At 35.2% G+C, this 15363-nt stretch overlaps 1 protein-coding gene across 1 annotated transcript; it reads right to left on the reverse strand.

The window, feature by feature from the left end:
* Positions 1-7313: 7313 nt before the first annotated feature.
* Positions 7314-12642, reverse strand: LOC104883966 (methylthioribose-1-phosphate isomerase). The gene is made up of 9 exons (XM_010668545.4): positions 12296-12642; positions 12135-12190; positions 10158-10316; positions 9945-10044; positions 9654-9796; positions 9361-9466; positions 7961-8099; positions 7587-7855; positions 7314-7495 (listed from the first exon to the last, which is right to left on the reverse strand). The coding sequence occupies exons 1-9, from the start codon at positions 12398-12400 to the stop codon at positions 7433-7435; spliced, it is 1140 nt and encodes a 379-aa protein (XP_010666847.2). The 5' UTR covers positions 12401-12642; the 3' UTR covers positions 7314-7432.
* Between the last annotated feature and the right edge of the window lie 2721 nt (positions 12643-15363).

A 15363-nucleotide genomic window follows, 5' to 3' on the forward strand; every position in this document is an offset into this window, starting at 1 on the left:
AAAATATGATTTCTAAAATTACCATTTTTCTTAGTGGAAGTTTGTACACATAGGAATTTAATTTCCATGAAAAGTTATATTTCCTATGCAGTTGGTCTTGTAAGAGACCACCTACTTTTAATTTAAAATAGACAATGGCTCAAGTCTGGTATTAAGAAAAGAACGGATTACCTTTTTAAATACAGTGACTAGTTAATCTATTTAGTGACTAGCTTTATCTATTCAGTGACCAGTTAGATCCATTCAATTCTCATTCTTTAACACAACTAGTGATTAGTTTAATTTATTTAGTGACTAGTTTAATCCATTCAGTAAGATTGTCGGGTTAATTATTAAAATGTCCGATGTAGTTCGAGATTCAAAGGGAAACAAAAGGAAGGAGAAGTGAAAAAATGACTAGGTTGGTGCGAATGCCTAGGGATAGTGTTGGTTTAGCATAAGATAGAATGAACTTGTTGCAAAATATAGGCTTGAGTTTGTCTAAATTTATGCTAAAACTAGACTATCTATTCTACTAATTTGTGTAACCAATTGATACTCCAATAGGAACACGTACGGGGAGTGATTCTACTTGTAACTCATAGTAAAGTTTCTTGCGAAATTTTAAAACAATAAAGGAACAGTGATAAGAGAGACATACATATATAAAATTGAGGAAACTTCTTGAACCTTATCAAGAAAGCAAAACCTCACACCCTTATATTATTGCAATAACTCTATTACAATTACTCTCTATAACTTGAGTTCCTCTCGAACTCAAGTTCGTCACAATGATCCACTTTCATTATTGTAACTCTATTCCATCTAGGTTCTACTTCGAAGCCTACTCTCCAATACTTAACACTAAGTCTTACAAGGATCATTACTTAACCCTTATACCCCAACATACAACCTGATATTGCAACAAACACTAGTACTTATAAAGAACTTAGATTTTTAGGAACTTAGGAAGTCACTTAATAATGCAACTGGCCTTTTAAAAAACACTTAAGATTTAGAAATAGAAATATGGTTTTCAGTTGATTTACTGCTTCACATTTGGAAAAAGGGAGGAGGGACAAAGTGATAAGTTTTAAAAATCAAAAGATTTTTATTTTTTGAGTTGTTTTAATTAAAAGCTTGAGGATTATGGGAATTGGGACCCAAAATTAAAGTAAGTTTGCAATTGGCAGACAATATACATGATTACAACTATATAAGACCCACTTCTTTTCTGGCGCTGAACTGCTTGCGTCTGGAGCAGCAAATTTTTTTTCACGAAAAATCCTTTATTTTTTTAAAAAAATTTGTGGGGTCACGTGACCCATTTTAGCTCCGCCACTGTCTCTCGTCAATCAAGTGTGAAGCAGTAAACCAGGTTGAGTTAATTACCCACGTTCACACTCCTTGAGGAACAAGCAAAGACTAATTCAACAAACTAACCAGTAAGTCAGTTAGTTACCCACGCTCACACTCCTTGAGGAACAAGCAAAGACTAATTCAACAAACTAACCAGTAAGTCAATTAGTGGTTTGAGAAATATAAGGAGAGAACTTAGGAAATTAGTTTTTACTTGATGAGCACTCAAAAAATATTTTTATTAAAAATAAAAATTGTTTTTATTTATTTACGTTATTTTCCTAAAACTACTCAATTAAATAATTCAAAAATACCTGTTGCATTTATGAGTTCCTTCTAGTTCCTTATACTAAGCAATATATGATACTTACATAAATCCTAAGTACAAACTCTTGAACTTAATTTTCATATCTTTTCTTTTGAAGTCTTCAACTCTGAAGCTTCATTCCTTCCAACTCAGGAACAACAGACAGTTTCTTGCGATACAGAAATAAACTGTTAAACACGAACTCTAATCATGAATCATCGCTTAGGAAATCAAGTCTTGTTGTTGGCTTATATTGATTTGCTTTGAACATTTACTCCATGTTATATATCCATTACTCCACCTCTGGACCTCGTTTAGATAACTTTTTTCCTATATCAATTCTGTTAACATAGTTCCATAGGAACAAATCCTTTATTCAAAGGAACCACTCAATAGTTTCAATTCATCACCTTATAATAATCTTTGTTTCTTACATAAGAAACCTAATTACATCCTTATGTAACTAAGCTCTTCTTCTCTTGGAATTTCAATTCAAGAACTTCATTCTTCTCTTGGGGTTACAACTCATGAATTTCACTTATTATCTTTAGAAAACACCATTATTGATTTATGAACCTTGCACACATAAAACTTATAAACCTCGTTAGTTATTGCATTGCTTTGTCATAATCAAAACCCATATTGACTCAACACCTATGAAGTTATTTCCCTTATTTGATTCTTACAAAATTGCCTTAATATGTTTGGTTGACATCAAGAAATTTGCACTTACCATAAATTGCTATTGGATTTTGAATTATCAGAGGTGAAATGAATAAATTCTCATGTTTTGTGAGAATCTCAATTTTCCAAAGATTTTTCATTGCCCCCATTTTTCCCACTTTATGTCAACCAAACAACAACCCAAATAAGAAAATCATGGGAATTTCTAATGCCTACATAATTTCTTATATACCAAAAAACCATATATGAATTTGTTATTCTAAAATGACCTATTTTAAGCAGACATATCTTAAAGCAAGGATTGTTTCCATAATTTCAAGATACGAGACTATTTTAAGTAAATCGGTGAAAAGTGGGATTATTTCTATCAATTATACGTCTTTTAATTTGTTCTTTTTTAATCATTGCTTGTCTCTTATGAAGGTTATACTATTAATTACTCCCTCCGTCCCAAATTATTTGCTACATTTGCTTTATCACAAAGACCAAGGAGGGAGTGAGGACCATTGCCATAACAAGAATTAACAAAAAGGCAAATAGGTAAATTGTGGGACCTATGTACTATATATGGAAATATTTACAAAAACCAAGGAGGGAGTGATGACAAATTTGTAAATAAAGTGTGGGACCTATGTACTATATATGGAAATAGTTGCAAATGTAGCAAATAAATTGGGACACACCTAAATGGCAAAATGTAGCAAATAAATTGGGACACACCTAAATGGCAAAATGTAGCAAATAAATTGGGACGGAGGGAGTACTACATATCCATCTTTATAAGCATTCCTCTCGCTGTCTACTCTTTCATATGATGATGGAGACTACATGTCTCTCTCACAACCTTATTTCCGTAGTTTTTTTTCCATTATCTTAATATGTGTGACCAAAAGGTGTGTAGTGATTTAGAAAGAACGGAGGAATATATAATACTATAATTACATAAACACATATATATGATAGAGAAGGTATTGTGTCAGACCGTCCGACCATAATCTTTGGTCGGACGACTTTCAGTTGGTTCCAATTTTTTTTTCAGTTGGTTTCAATTTTTTTTTCAGTTGGTTTCAAATTTTTTTCAGTTGGTTTCAAAATTATTTCATTTGGTTTCAATTTTTTTCAGTTGGTTTCAATTTTTTTCAGTTGGTTTCAAAAAAAAATTCAGTTGGATGTCTTTTAAGTTCAGTTACTTATCTTATTGTTTCATTTACGTGTTTTATTCTAACTGGAAACAAAACTTAAGTGAATGAAATAAAATAAGTTCTAAATGAAAGCAACTTACTTCTAAATGAAAGCAACTTACTTCTAAATGAAAGCAACTTACTTCTAAATGAAAGTAACTTACTTCTCTCTCTCCTGACTTACTCTCCACTCATAGCTCCGCGTCTTTCCACTCACGAACGTCCGCCGAACCTCGTCCACCATCTCTGCCTTCGCAACCTCCATTGCTGACTTCGAGGAGAGAGAAAAGAGTTGAATTGAGGGGGTGGGGTGACTCGTGTGACCCGCGAGTCGAGCGAGTTTTGAGGAGAGAGAGAGGAGGGTAGTGAAAGGGATTTTGGGGAAGATGGGTTTTGAGAAAGGAGTGTAAGTTGGAGAGAGATTTGAAGATGTGAGAGTTGCCATTGATGATTTTTTTTGAAGTTTTTTGCAGGGGTTTTAATGAACTTGGGTCAGCCCGTCTGACCCAATACTTTCAGTGTATGATATCACTAAAGAAAAGCAATGGCAAACAATTACTATTTTGGCATTCAAGTACTTTCATTCAAACAATTACTTCAATATTTTTTTTTAAAAAGAGAAATTTCAGTAATTGAAAAGCCAACCAACATCTACGATAAGTATTAAAGAAAATAAAACAAAATACAATCAAACAAGATCAAATCAACTTCGTCTTTGGTAAAAACTACAATGAACCAGATCGAATATTGTGGCTTACCATGAATGAAGTCATCCATGATGACATCATCCATGGCAAGCCCTAACCAATGAAGGGAAAGGGGAAAAGAGAGGGTGACTAGAGAGAAAAAGTAGGTTTAGATTTTTTTGTCAAAGTTGTGATTTCGTTTTACCTTCGATACTCCTTTTTCACCTTATCTTTGACCTTCTATCTCGAGTTGACTTCTCTCTGGCCTTCTACCTTATCCATACATGTTTCCGTTTACCCATCTATCGACACCTAAAAAAATCTCCCCAAAATTAGTACTCGGTGATGGAACATACAAAATGCTTGGATACTAGAGAATGAATTGCGAACCTAAACATATCAATCTTACTACCTGTACCAAATTTTTCTAAAGCTTTAATTATTGTTTCAGTTCAAAAGTTAAGTCCGATATTAGAAAGTTTTTTAGGAACTAAATTATAAGACTAAACCTAATATAAATACCAAAATCTATTTTTGAAACAACGCAATGCTTCCAGCAAAATATTAGCTAGACAACAATTATAGCAGCTAGTATTGCATCCACTTCAACATCCAGTAACGTACGCTTCATGATTTCGCGAAATAGCACACCTATGATTACTTGATTAGCATTTAAATTCTTTTTATTTGACCAGGATTCCTTCTTAGGCTTACACTAGGAGTAAGACTATCAAAATAATGATATCCGATAACTGATATTTAGACGTTCCAATTTTTGTAAATCGAATATTAAAAAAATTTAGAATGAATATAAGATCGAATTTTCGAAACCTTTTTTTGTATATGCGAGTTATTCAATTTTCTAAAAGATTAAAAGAATACTTAAAAACTTTAACATTACTTGTATTATAATGTAGTTTGTGTTGCCTTAGATATGTTAGTAACTAAAAAACCCTTGTTCCAACTTCAAATGTGCACTAGAGAATGCCATATTTGACATTCATGCAGCTTTCAACCCCAAGGATAGTAGCAAAGTAGCACAATCAGCATTTAGCTGTTACAAAATTAATCAGATTAACCATGCGTAGCCTAGACACCCAGCTGCAACATATATATGTAGTCAAAATCAAGGAACATACTTGAGCTTATTACACACAAGTGCACAACACTACAACAGCCCACAACTCGCTTTAGCATGGTAATTATCATGCTCGCTTGTAGAGGATATGCTCACAACTTATACAAACATCTACTAGAATTGAACCCGAACGTAACCGGTTAACATCATGATAGGGTTGGGGTTTAGCTGGATATAGCAAATGAATAAGCAGATTGAGATTGGAATATATATGTCAATATATTCTCAGGAAGCTAAAAGCAGTTCTATCCCACCCTACTCCAACCTCCTTCCAAAATTTCACAGAACATAGTTTGTCGTGTAATCGTGTACTACATGGAGAAGAAATTATCTTTCAGAAAAAAGAGATCTTCATACCAAGAAACCAAAAGGCATGCAACAACAACACAAGCTAAATCAAGTCACAAAAATCAAAACTTCAAGTTTTCTAACATATAGGACAGTTTCTAAAGAACAAATGTGCTACACAAACCTCGCCAAAACCGATGTGGCAGCTCATGTCCTTACAAACTTATAAAACACCTTGGATAGCTTGTATTTGTACAAAGAAATCCACTTGAACAATCACTCATAAAATTATATCACAGCCACGCAGTAGGAGTACAGTTTTCCAGAAGTACAAAGCTTCAGTATCAGTTATACAAACATCAATGAAAACCAAACATGTTTTACAAGATGAATCAGTATGAAACATATTCACTACAGAAGTAGATTTTGAGAAAACAACAAGCAGATTTAGCAATCACACTAGTGCCATATATAAAGCAGGGGACTGAATAAGTTAAAGATCAACTAATGCACTATTACCACTTCGTTTTTCAGTAAACATAGCAGTAGACAATCAACAACATTACAGTAAGGACAGAAGACCAAAAGGCAATAGCTATCATGGATTATGGAAACAGAACACAACCACCCCTTGATACACTAAAATGTATCCATGCGTCATACTCGGACATTCGATGATAAAGCGCATATTTTTGGTCCACAGTGAAGACTCGGATGTTTGTACCCCTTCGGTGAATGGCTGAATCCCCTCCTTCCTTTCCGAAACCCTAAGAACTGATCTTCGCGATAAGCAAATAATGAAATTTATGATCAATTGAAAGAGGAAAACCAACCCCATTGACCACACTCCAGATATATCTATATCGACGCAGTCATATGCTTTCCAAAAGACATATTACTCTAATCCCCCTATGTCAATTCACAGATCAGCAATTGTATAGAGAGAATGAGAGATCTACCTCTAATAGGAGGACTGTGCTAAATGTATAGAACCAAAATCTTACACCATATTCATAGTCATTGTGAGATTTCATTTTCTTTAGAAACTAGAACCAAATAATGATTGAAAACAGGTTTTTAGTTATTTGATGTCATTGTTCACCATTAACATGGCTAGTATAAGTAGACCAATTTTAGTTCATCATACTATCTACATCAGATAACTATTTTAACTCTCAAAACCATAAATTTAAGTTTGGCAATGATGCCAAACAAACCCATAGCAACTGATACAATCATCACTTATAGAAAAGTATTGAAACCGAAATTCAGGAACATAGTAGAAAGTTGCTACCTCTGGATAAGGAACCCAGTGGTAACACACTCAGTGTCTTAAGAAACTTACTATTACAATATGGGGATCTCCTGTTCTGATTAATATCCTCTCTATCACGTGACAGAAGTTTGATACATATTCACTTGCTAGATAATCAGATGCACTATAGCAAAATTACTCAGATACAGAACATCAGACCTCATTTTCATAATAGTTAAGATAAATAAGTCACTATGTATTATTACGAGCTAGTTGAACTGTTGAACTGCTTTAAGTTGCTTTACAATGACGAAAAATTTCTTCCAAGGCATCCATACAATGCCTCAACGTAGATGAAATTATTTCCATATTGCATAAATGGATATTATGAACTTCCATCAAACGCAAGGATAAAGAGGCTCACAATCTTCCCCCCCCCCCCCCCCGGTCTTCAACCATTTAACCTCAAGAAGCAAGTAAATTATTGGGGATACAGACCTATACCATTTCCCGCAACTCCTCCTACCTAGCCGCTGGCTCCACAAAGTCATAGAGCTACGACTTCTGCACAAAATCTTTGATATCAAAAGCTTCATCCCCACTTTTAGTGATGACACCCTGGTGAAATAATACAGTTCCAAATATATATTAAGCAACATCACACAATCACCATGCCTATATTGAAAGGGGAGAGGAAGGAAGCATCAACCTTTTCAGTGATGATACCCGATATCAAATTTGCTGGAGTAACATCAAAAGCTGGATTCCAAACAGAGATCCCAGATGCAGCAACTTGCTCTCCAAGACCTCCACGAGAATTCAATAATTCCTTTGGAGACCTTTCCTCAATGACGATGTATTCTCCGGAAGGCAAGGACAAATCAACTGATGTAAGCGGTGCAGCAACATAAAATGGAATGCCGTGATGCTTTGCAGACACAGCAAGGCTGTAGGTTCCAATCTTATTTGCAGTATCACCTACAAATATCATATCAAGTCAACTAAAGAGAATCCATTCCTCGCCCTCCAAGACAAGCAAAATTCAACAAAATCAACGATCACTAAGATATTTCATCAAAGTACCATTTGCAGCCACACGATCTGCTCCTACGATAACTCCTTGAACATTTCCAGCTTTCATTAATGCTGCTGCAGCAGAATCTGCTATCAGTGTAGCTGGTATGTTGTCGTGCACTAGCTCAAAAGCAGTTAACCTAGATCCCTGTGAGAGGCAGTATGAAGCATGAGTGGATACACAATTTAGTTTTCTCCACCAGTCCATTGCAAGTTTACACAACAGAGCAAAGGTCTGGATAACCAGTGTCGAACCGCACATACTGGACTACTACCTTTGGCTCTCATCTGAGTTTGTTATATAATCCTTTAGAACTTCATATTAGTTATTCCATATAATAAGAAACAAAAAAAAAAATTGCACAGGCAAGACATTCAAGAGATAATTCTCCAGATATTTGAACTTGTCCATTAAAATGAAATGGCCATGATTATAAATATCAACTAAGAGTCTGAGACCCATCAATACCCCCTCTACAACACATATCTCGGGAGAGGGTTGGATAGTAAGCCATGACCATTTTCCTTGGTGCCTTTGTGGTATGCACATAAGTGAATGATAGCCTCACAATAAGCATGCTTAGGTAGAGAGAGTTCAATATCCATAGTGCTTCCTCACAAGCTCCTATGGCTGGCTCCTCTGTGAAGCTGATCGTTTACTCCCAAAGCCGATTCAGAAATCAGCATCACCATTGAGTAAACATCTCTAGTTAGGGAAATAGAGAAATGTTTTACTATATTAGAGAGGAAACCATAAGATGGAGAAAGCCAGAACACTAGATAAAAACCGAGCAGATAGAAAGGAGGAAAAGAGGAACATAACAATGACTCTTGAATAAATACTTCAAAGGACCTGGCATCCATCAATACTTCAAGTTCCCAAACCCGAGAAAGGGAATACCCTAGAAAATTATTACTTCCTCCGTTCTTTTATGATTGCAACATTTCCCTCATTTTGGAAGTTTAATATTAATTGCAACATTACTAAATTTGACTATGTTTTCTCTCTATCTCTCCTTATCACACGGGTCCCTTTTTTCATCTCTCTCTATCTCTCTCATCTCCTTAAAAAATGTGCAACCTCTATATGTTGCAATTTTTAAAGAACGGAGGAAGTATATGCTAACACTTTCTTTATAGGGAAACCACCTTATTCAACCTTTTGCCAGAATCACATATATCAAGCCTGAATGTCAATGAATTGGATTTCAGAACCATTTGCTCTAACCTATAACATATGAACAAGGTAGGATTAGTAAACATCCCTATGCATACTATGATACTATACACAACATCTTAGGCCATCCCTGGCTAGTGCCCATGCATCTTCCTTGATCTTGTGGTCCGTGTTTGTGCATGGTGGTTGATAGACACTAAAAATATAGATGAGGTGTCTCACATGTACGTACTTGGTTGAACGGTCGAGTTTCTGTACAATAGGCCCTCTCAAGAATTCCTTGGGCATGAACAGCACGTATGACCCCCAGTGCAGTACCATATCCAGCAGTTGCAAGACTGTTAAGAGGTAGCAATAACAATCTCAACAATCAGAACAAGAACATCCAATAACTGGATTCCAGGAAAAGATATCTACCTCACAATAAAATTTGCATGAACGTGAGCGAATACATAACATAGGAAACATGCTCAGATAGTTCAATGCATAGATAAGAAGGGATCATCATATTCTGGGAATGCATACCTCCCAGTGTTGCAATGAGTCAAGATGGATATTTTCATAGCATCTTTCAGCTGGCTTTTAAAACAACTAGCTCCATAGGAACCAATTGCTTTGTTTGAGGCGACATCATCCTCAAGCATTATCTCAGCAGCTTCAATATAAGCCTATGATGGCAACAAGTATTACTTAGCGAAGGTAAGTACAGTAGAAGTCTTATCATAGACTCAAAGTGAACAGCCTTATAAGTAGGTTCAGACGATAGAAACGCAATGAGTTTAAGATATAAGAAGTGAAAGAAAAATGTGATTCTACCTGAAATACAGTATCTGCTTCTGAGCAAGTGGAAGCAGCTTTTGCTATAATCTCTTTAAGTTTTGTGGCGGCATCCGAAAGGTTCACAGCAGTTGGACGGCTGCACATATATTTAAAATGAGTGCAAAACCAACCACCACATCATTATATCAACTCAATCACTGGCAATATGCTGATTGAAACCAAAGGTTTGAATTAAATTCTGATACAAACCTAGAGACTAAATATTCCAACTTTTGTGCAAGAAAAGAAGCTGCATCTTCAGGAGTCCCTTGAAATGCCTTTAAGTTAGATGATTCCACAGCCAGAGAGAGAGCAGCTGCAATAGCAATGGCAGGTGCACCACGAACCACCATTTCCTTTATCGCAAGCCTGAAATTAATGTAAAAAGATCCTGATCATGGCAACGGAATTCTACCAAGTCTGAATGATAAATGACAATCTCTCTTTCCTGAAGCTCTGTGACATATTAGAAACCGAGCAGTGATGGTAGTAAATCTGAATCATCAAAGGTATTTTGGACATCGAAAGCTAGGCAGTGGTGAAATCATGCAAATTCCAGGAAGGTTCTGTTGTTCATCTGGATTCACAATAATTCAAGTGCATCAAGCTATCTATTGCAAAATGGTGTGGCACAAATTTTACAAGGAGCTCTCGGTAAATTCTTCTCTCGGGGTTATGACACAAGATGACCAAGCTATGTATATTGACGCTTCACATCTCATGCTCTTAAGTTGAATAAACACTATAGACTAATTTCAAGATCTTTGTTACTTGTGATGTCAAAATTCTAATTCACCCCAACTACAACATTTACAACCATTTGGAATAAATTCGATCACCAAATAAATCAATAAAAGTTACCAAGGGTTTAAGCAGAGGACATCAGGCTGTCTAGAGATATACTCCTTGAGTATATGCTACAAAGATCTGCACCTGTTCTCTTCCTTTCTAATTTCTAATAGCTTGCCTGCTATGAGGTCGTAAATTAAAGATGTGGTATTGAGAAATTGTACAATTTTACCTTGAAAATCCCTTGTTCTTTAGTTCTTCACTAGAAATCACGTATTTCTCTCTAATAATTTCCACTACAGCTCATTGATTTAATGCATTCTCTCTTAGCCAATAGTCATACAAGATGGAACTCTAACTTTTGGAGATGAGCTCGAGGAATTTACTCTCCCCACACCATAATATCTATCCACAAAATTTTTTTTTATGTTCCATAGCAGATGTCACTCAAAAGATTAACGCAACTATTATTTGTTGGCTCAAAACACAAATGCAATATACCTGTCAATATTAATTACAGACGTAATAACTTACAACTTACTTTGTGTGCATGAACTTGAAAGTTTACTTATTATAAGATTGAGGGAGTAACATCATTTTCAAATACTGCAAAGGCAAGTTGAACGGAGGACTATTTGAGCAAGTTGGACATCATCCGGTAAGGGTCAATTAAGCTATTTTATTTTTAGCAAAAATGACTAACTATCTAGGAATACCTATTCTTTAGGGAAGGTAAAGCGGTGAGTCCGTGAGTCCGTGAGTCCTGCTAGGGGGGGCGGGGTCATCATTTGATCAGTAAAGAAGTATACAAGTAAAACTTCATAGGAATTAGGGAAATTTAAAGTTGATTGGTAAACAAAACCACAAGAAGTGGAGCCCAATAGTTCTCAACACCTCCCCAAAAATTAAAACTCCCACAAACTGCAATTGCTTAAAAGGTATAATTTCTTACATCCAATCAAACAACCACTCAGATAGCACCGTGATGGGATTCATCCTTCATAACGCTAGGTTAAAAAGTGACATGTCTACACTCTACAATCGCGCCATCGAATGCTGCTCATCTAGATATACCATGCATAGGAATTAGGAAACTCTTTCTCACCCGGAAATAACAGTCACATATACTAATACTACATTAGTTAGTCATAGCAAATTCGTTATTTCCTGCAATAGAAGTGTTGGGACAATGTGACTATAAACGTAACCCCAAACGATGAAACTCTAAAACAAAGAACTAAAATGAATCAAGTGAAACAAGCATAATAATTTATGCTAACCTAATCATACAAGTTAATATACATAAATGATAAATGCAACCCCTCAAACTATGATTGAATTCCACCATTTATGCATCTTAACAACATAGTAAATTAAATTAAATTGCAATAGAATTACCATCCATCAGAAGCATTGCGAATTTCCAAGTATACAGTTTCCAATGGAAGCTTCCTCTGTTTAATATTAACACCAAATTAAAGCAAAATTAGCAATCTTTATAGAGTGCGATAATTATAAGAAATTGAAAATGGTAATTTTTGCAATAGGATAAAAAGGACCTGATCGAGAAGCTGAAGTGAACCTCGGTTGTAGCAGATAGCCTGAAGAGCGTGAAAATCATTGCCCTGTTTTTCAACTCCGTTTTTGTTTGATTCAGTTGCCATTTTTATGGTTTTGCTGCAACTTGTGAAAAAAACCCAGAAAAGTGAAGTGATTATTGCGAGTTACTGTAGTTTTTCCTGGGATAAACTAAAGCAATCCGAAAGAATCTCTTGTTGTCGCCTATATTTATTTATGTACTGTATTTTATTTTTGTGATGTTTGTTGGCGTTTTGTCTTTATGGTAAAGGAGATTCCATTTCTCCATTGATGCGTTGCCCAATGGCCTAAAAAAAACTTAAAAAGTCGGCTTACCGAACGCAATCTGGTTTATATTTCCCCAAACGAGTACATATATACTCGATTACTCGTTAATAATATGAGAACCATACGCACGATAAACATGAAATTATAGGTTGGTTCGAGATGGATTTTGGTCCAAAAAAGTACTCATTTTCGCGGGATGAACCAGGCCAAGGCTCGGGCCAAAAAACCGCGCCAAAGCCTAATCTTTCGGATCTGATCTAGCGGGCTTAATGAGCCATTTGGGGGGCGTCGAAAATTAGCCTGCTTTTACAAATCAACGTTGTCTGTGGCTCGAAATTTTTGCCCAAAATATCAGGTCGGACCCGATCGCGGGCCGAAAAATCGTGCTCAACACCCGTCCAATTCCGGGTCTGGTCGAGCTCAATTTGATCACCTCTAGATTAGATTATGAATACAAAAATCAATAGCAATGGACATGTACCAACTGAGATGTACATATGGAAATTTGGCTTGTTTGTCATGTATGCGTTCATTTGGCTTATTATCCATGTACATTTGGTTTGTTAACCATGTACATGTGTGCACCATGCTCTACGTACAAGTATGTGCACCATCTAGGCGTTGTTATATTTCTAAAGTTTTCAAAAGAAAACCAAGTATACACTCATATTCGGGTAAATGTCTAAATCCTTTTAGGAAGAAAACAATAATGTTTTTCCATGACATTTTTGTAAATAAATAATGGCATTTTTATAAATAGTAAAGTAAGTTATTGTTTTCCGAAAATAAGATAAAAATATGTTGATGTTAGTGGTTGGTGTGTAGCTGTTAGCTGTTCAAGTACCAGTATAATATTCTCATGTTCGATAGAAAGAAGCTACTATGTATCTGTTTAAAAATAATTAGTTAAAAACTTAAACGAAATTTTAATATATAATTTATACACCACTAAACGCTACCCCAAAAGCTATAAATTGTATTTTTTTTTATAAACACCACTAAAACACAACTTATACCACTAAAAGGTACTTATACCGCTACCAAACGAAACACTACTATTTTTCTTATTAATGCGTGTTCGGCATTAGCTTTTGAGGTAACTTTTACTATTTTGACTAAATCAAAACTCTAATAATGGTGAAAAAGTTGTATTTGATGAAGTAGTGTTTGGAGTAACTTTTGGTGTTTGGATTAGTGTTTTAGAAAAGTTATAATATATTAACTTTTAGGATAGAGGTACCTTTTGGAGTAACTTTTGAAGATTAAATATATTTTTGTTGTTATTTTTTTTACACTAACAACTACTTTTACAGAACACTAAGTCAAACTCTAACAACTAATATTTGACAGCCAACCACTAGTACAACAGTTGACATCAACTTGTACAATTAATAGCTACTTCTACAACAAACCGCCATCACAATAACTATTTTGCCGAACATACCCTTAATGTTTTGATTCACTCAAACACTAACGCCCAGTTTGGTAGTCGTTAATAAATTGCGGTAATGAGAATGAATTTTAAGGGTAATTCTTATTAGGGAAGTACCTTTAAAATCTTCACGGAGAGACATTTTTTCTCCATGGGCAAGCAATCTCACCCTAACTTGTGTTTTTGACTTCAAGAGAAAGCAATTTTCATTACCACTCTTTACCACCTACAAATTGGATGTGAATGAAAATTCAAGAAGGAAAGATGACACTTTAGGATAAATTAGTATTATCATGAAAATGAACAATGATATTTTCCAAAAATTTACACATAAATTCATTCCCGTTACGGCCATTTATAACCAACTACTAACATGACGTAAAATTTGTAGGACTTTATGTAACGCCCCGACCTCTAATCATCGTTGTTAAGTTAATTAATCGATTATTAGCAGCGGAACCTAGATACTAGGCGTGTTACCGCTGTACTTTCCATAAGGAAAATACAAGGCGACATAAAATCATAAACTTAAATATTTTATAATATGAAACATAATATAGATTCAACATTAGTCTTGATTACCAGAAACTTAGTTACTAGTCAGAGTCTTGACATAAACTTAAATTAAAACCATGAGAGTCTATATAATCTAGATATTAATTAAATCATCACTGCTACGTCATCTCGTTATCACCATCGGTACCTAAAACATAAAACAAAACGTCGTGAGCCGAGGCTCAGCAACATACTACTCTAACATCGTAAATTCATTTCACATCAGTTTATTTATAAACAGGTAGGAAAGAATAAGTAAAACTATTTTACAAACATAGCATATCATGTTACATTATCTTCTTTATCATGTTCATTATCATATATCTTTTACTTTGGTAACTTGGCTAGTACAACGGAAGGGACGTCTCCCCATAACATAATAACATCGTAAACGAAGGCAGCCACCCGAGGACAAAAGCCCTCACTAAACGGAAGGTGGCGTTATTTGCGCAGAATGCGCGGTGCACCCGAGGACAATAGCCCTCACTAAACGGAAGGTGGTTAACCGACCGGAAGGTATGTCCACGACCCGGGATAACAGAATACTTGCCAAGAACCGTCTTTCACTTGAATTTATCATGTTTCATTTCTTTTAAGCATATCATCGTCATCGTGAATAATTATATTCTTTCATTTCATCATAACATCATCATCATTTCATAGCATCATATCATCATAACCATCATAAAACATTTCATTTCCCGCAATCCATATATAAAACATAATATTAATCATGATCATAAAACATACTTCGAAGGGGAATACGGGTGTTAG

Source organism: Beta vulgaris, chromosome 8 (assembly GCF_026745355.1).
Source record: "Beta vulgaris subsp. vulgaris cultivar EL10 chromosome 8, EL10.2, whole genome shotgun sequence".
Taxonomy (NCBI): domain Eukaryota; kingdom Viridiplantae; phylum Streptophyta; class Magnoliopsida; order Caryophyllales; family Amaranthaceae; genus Beta; species Beta vulgaris.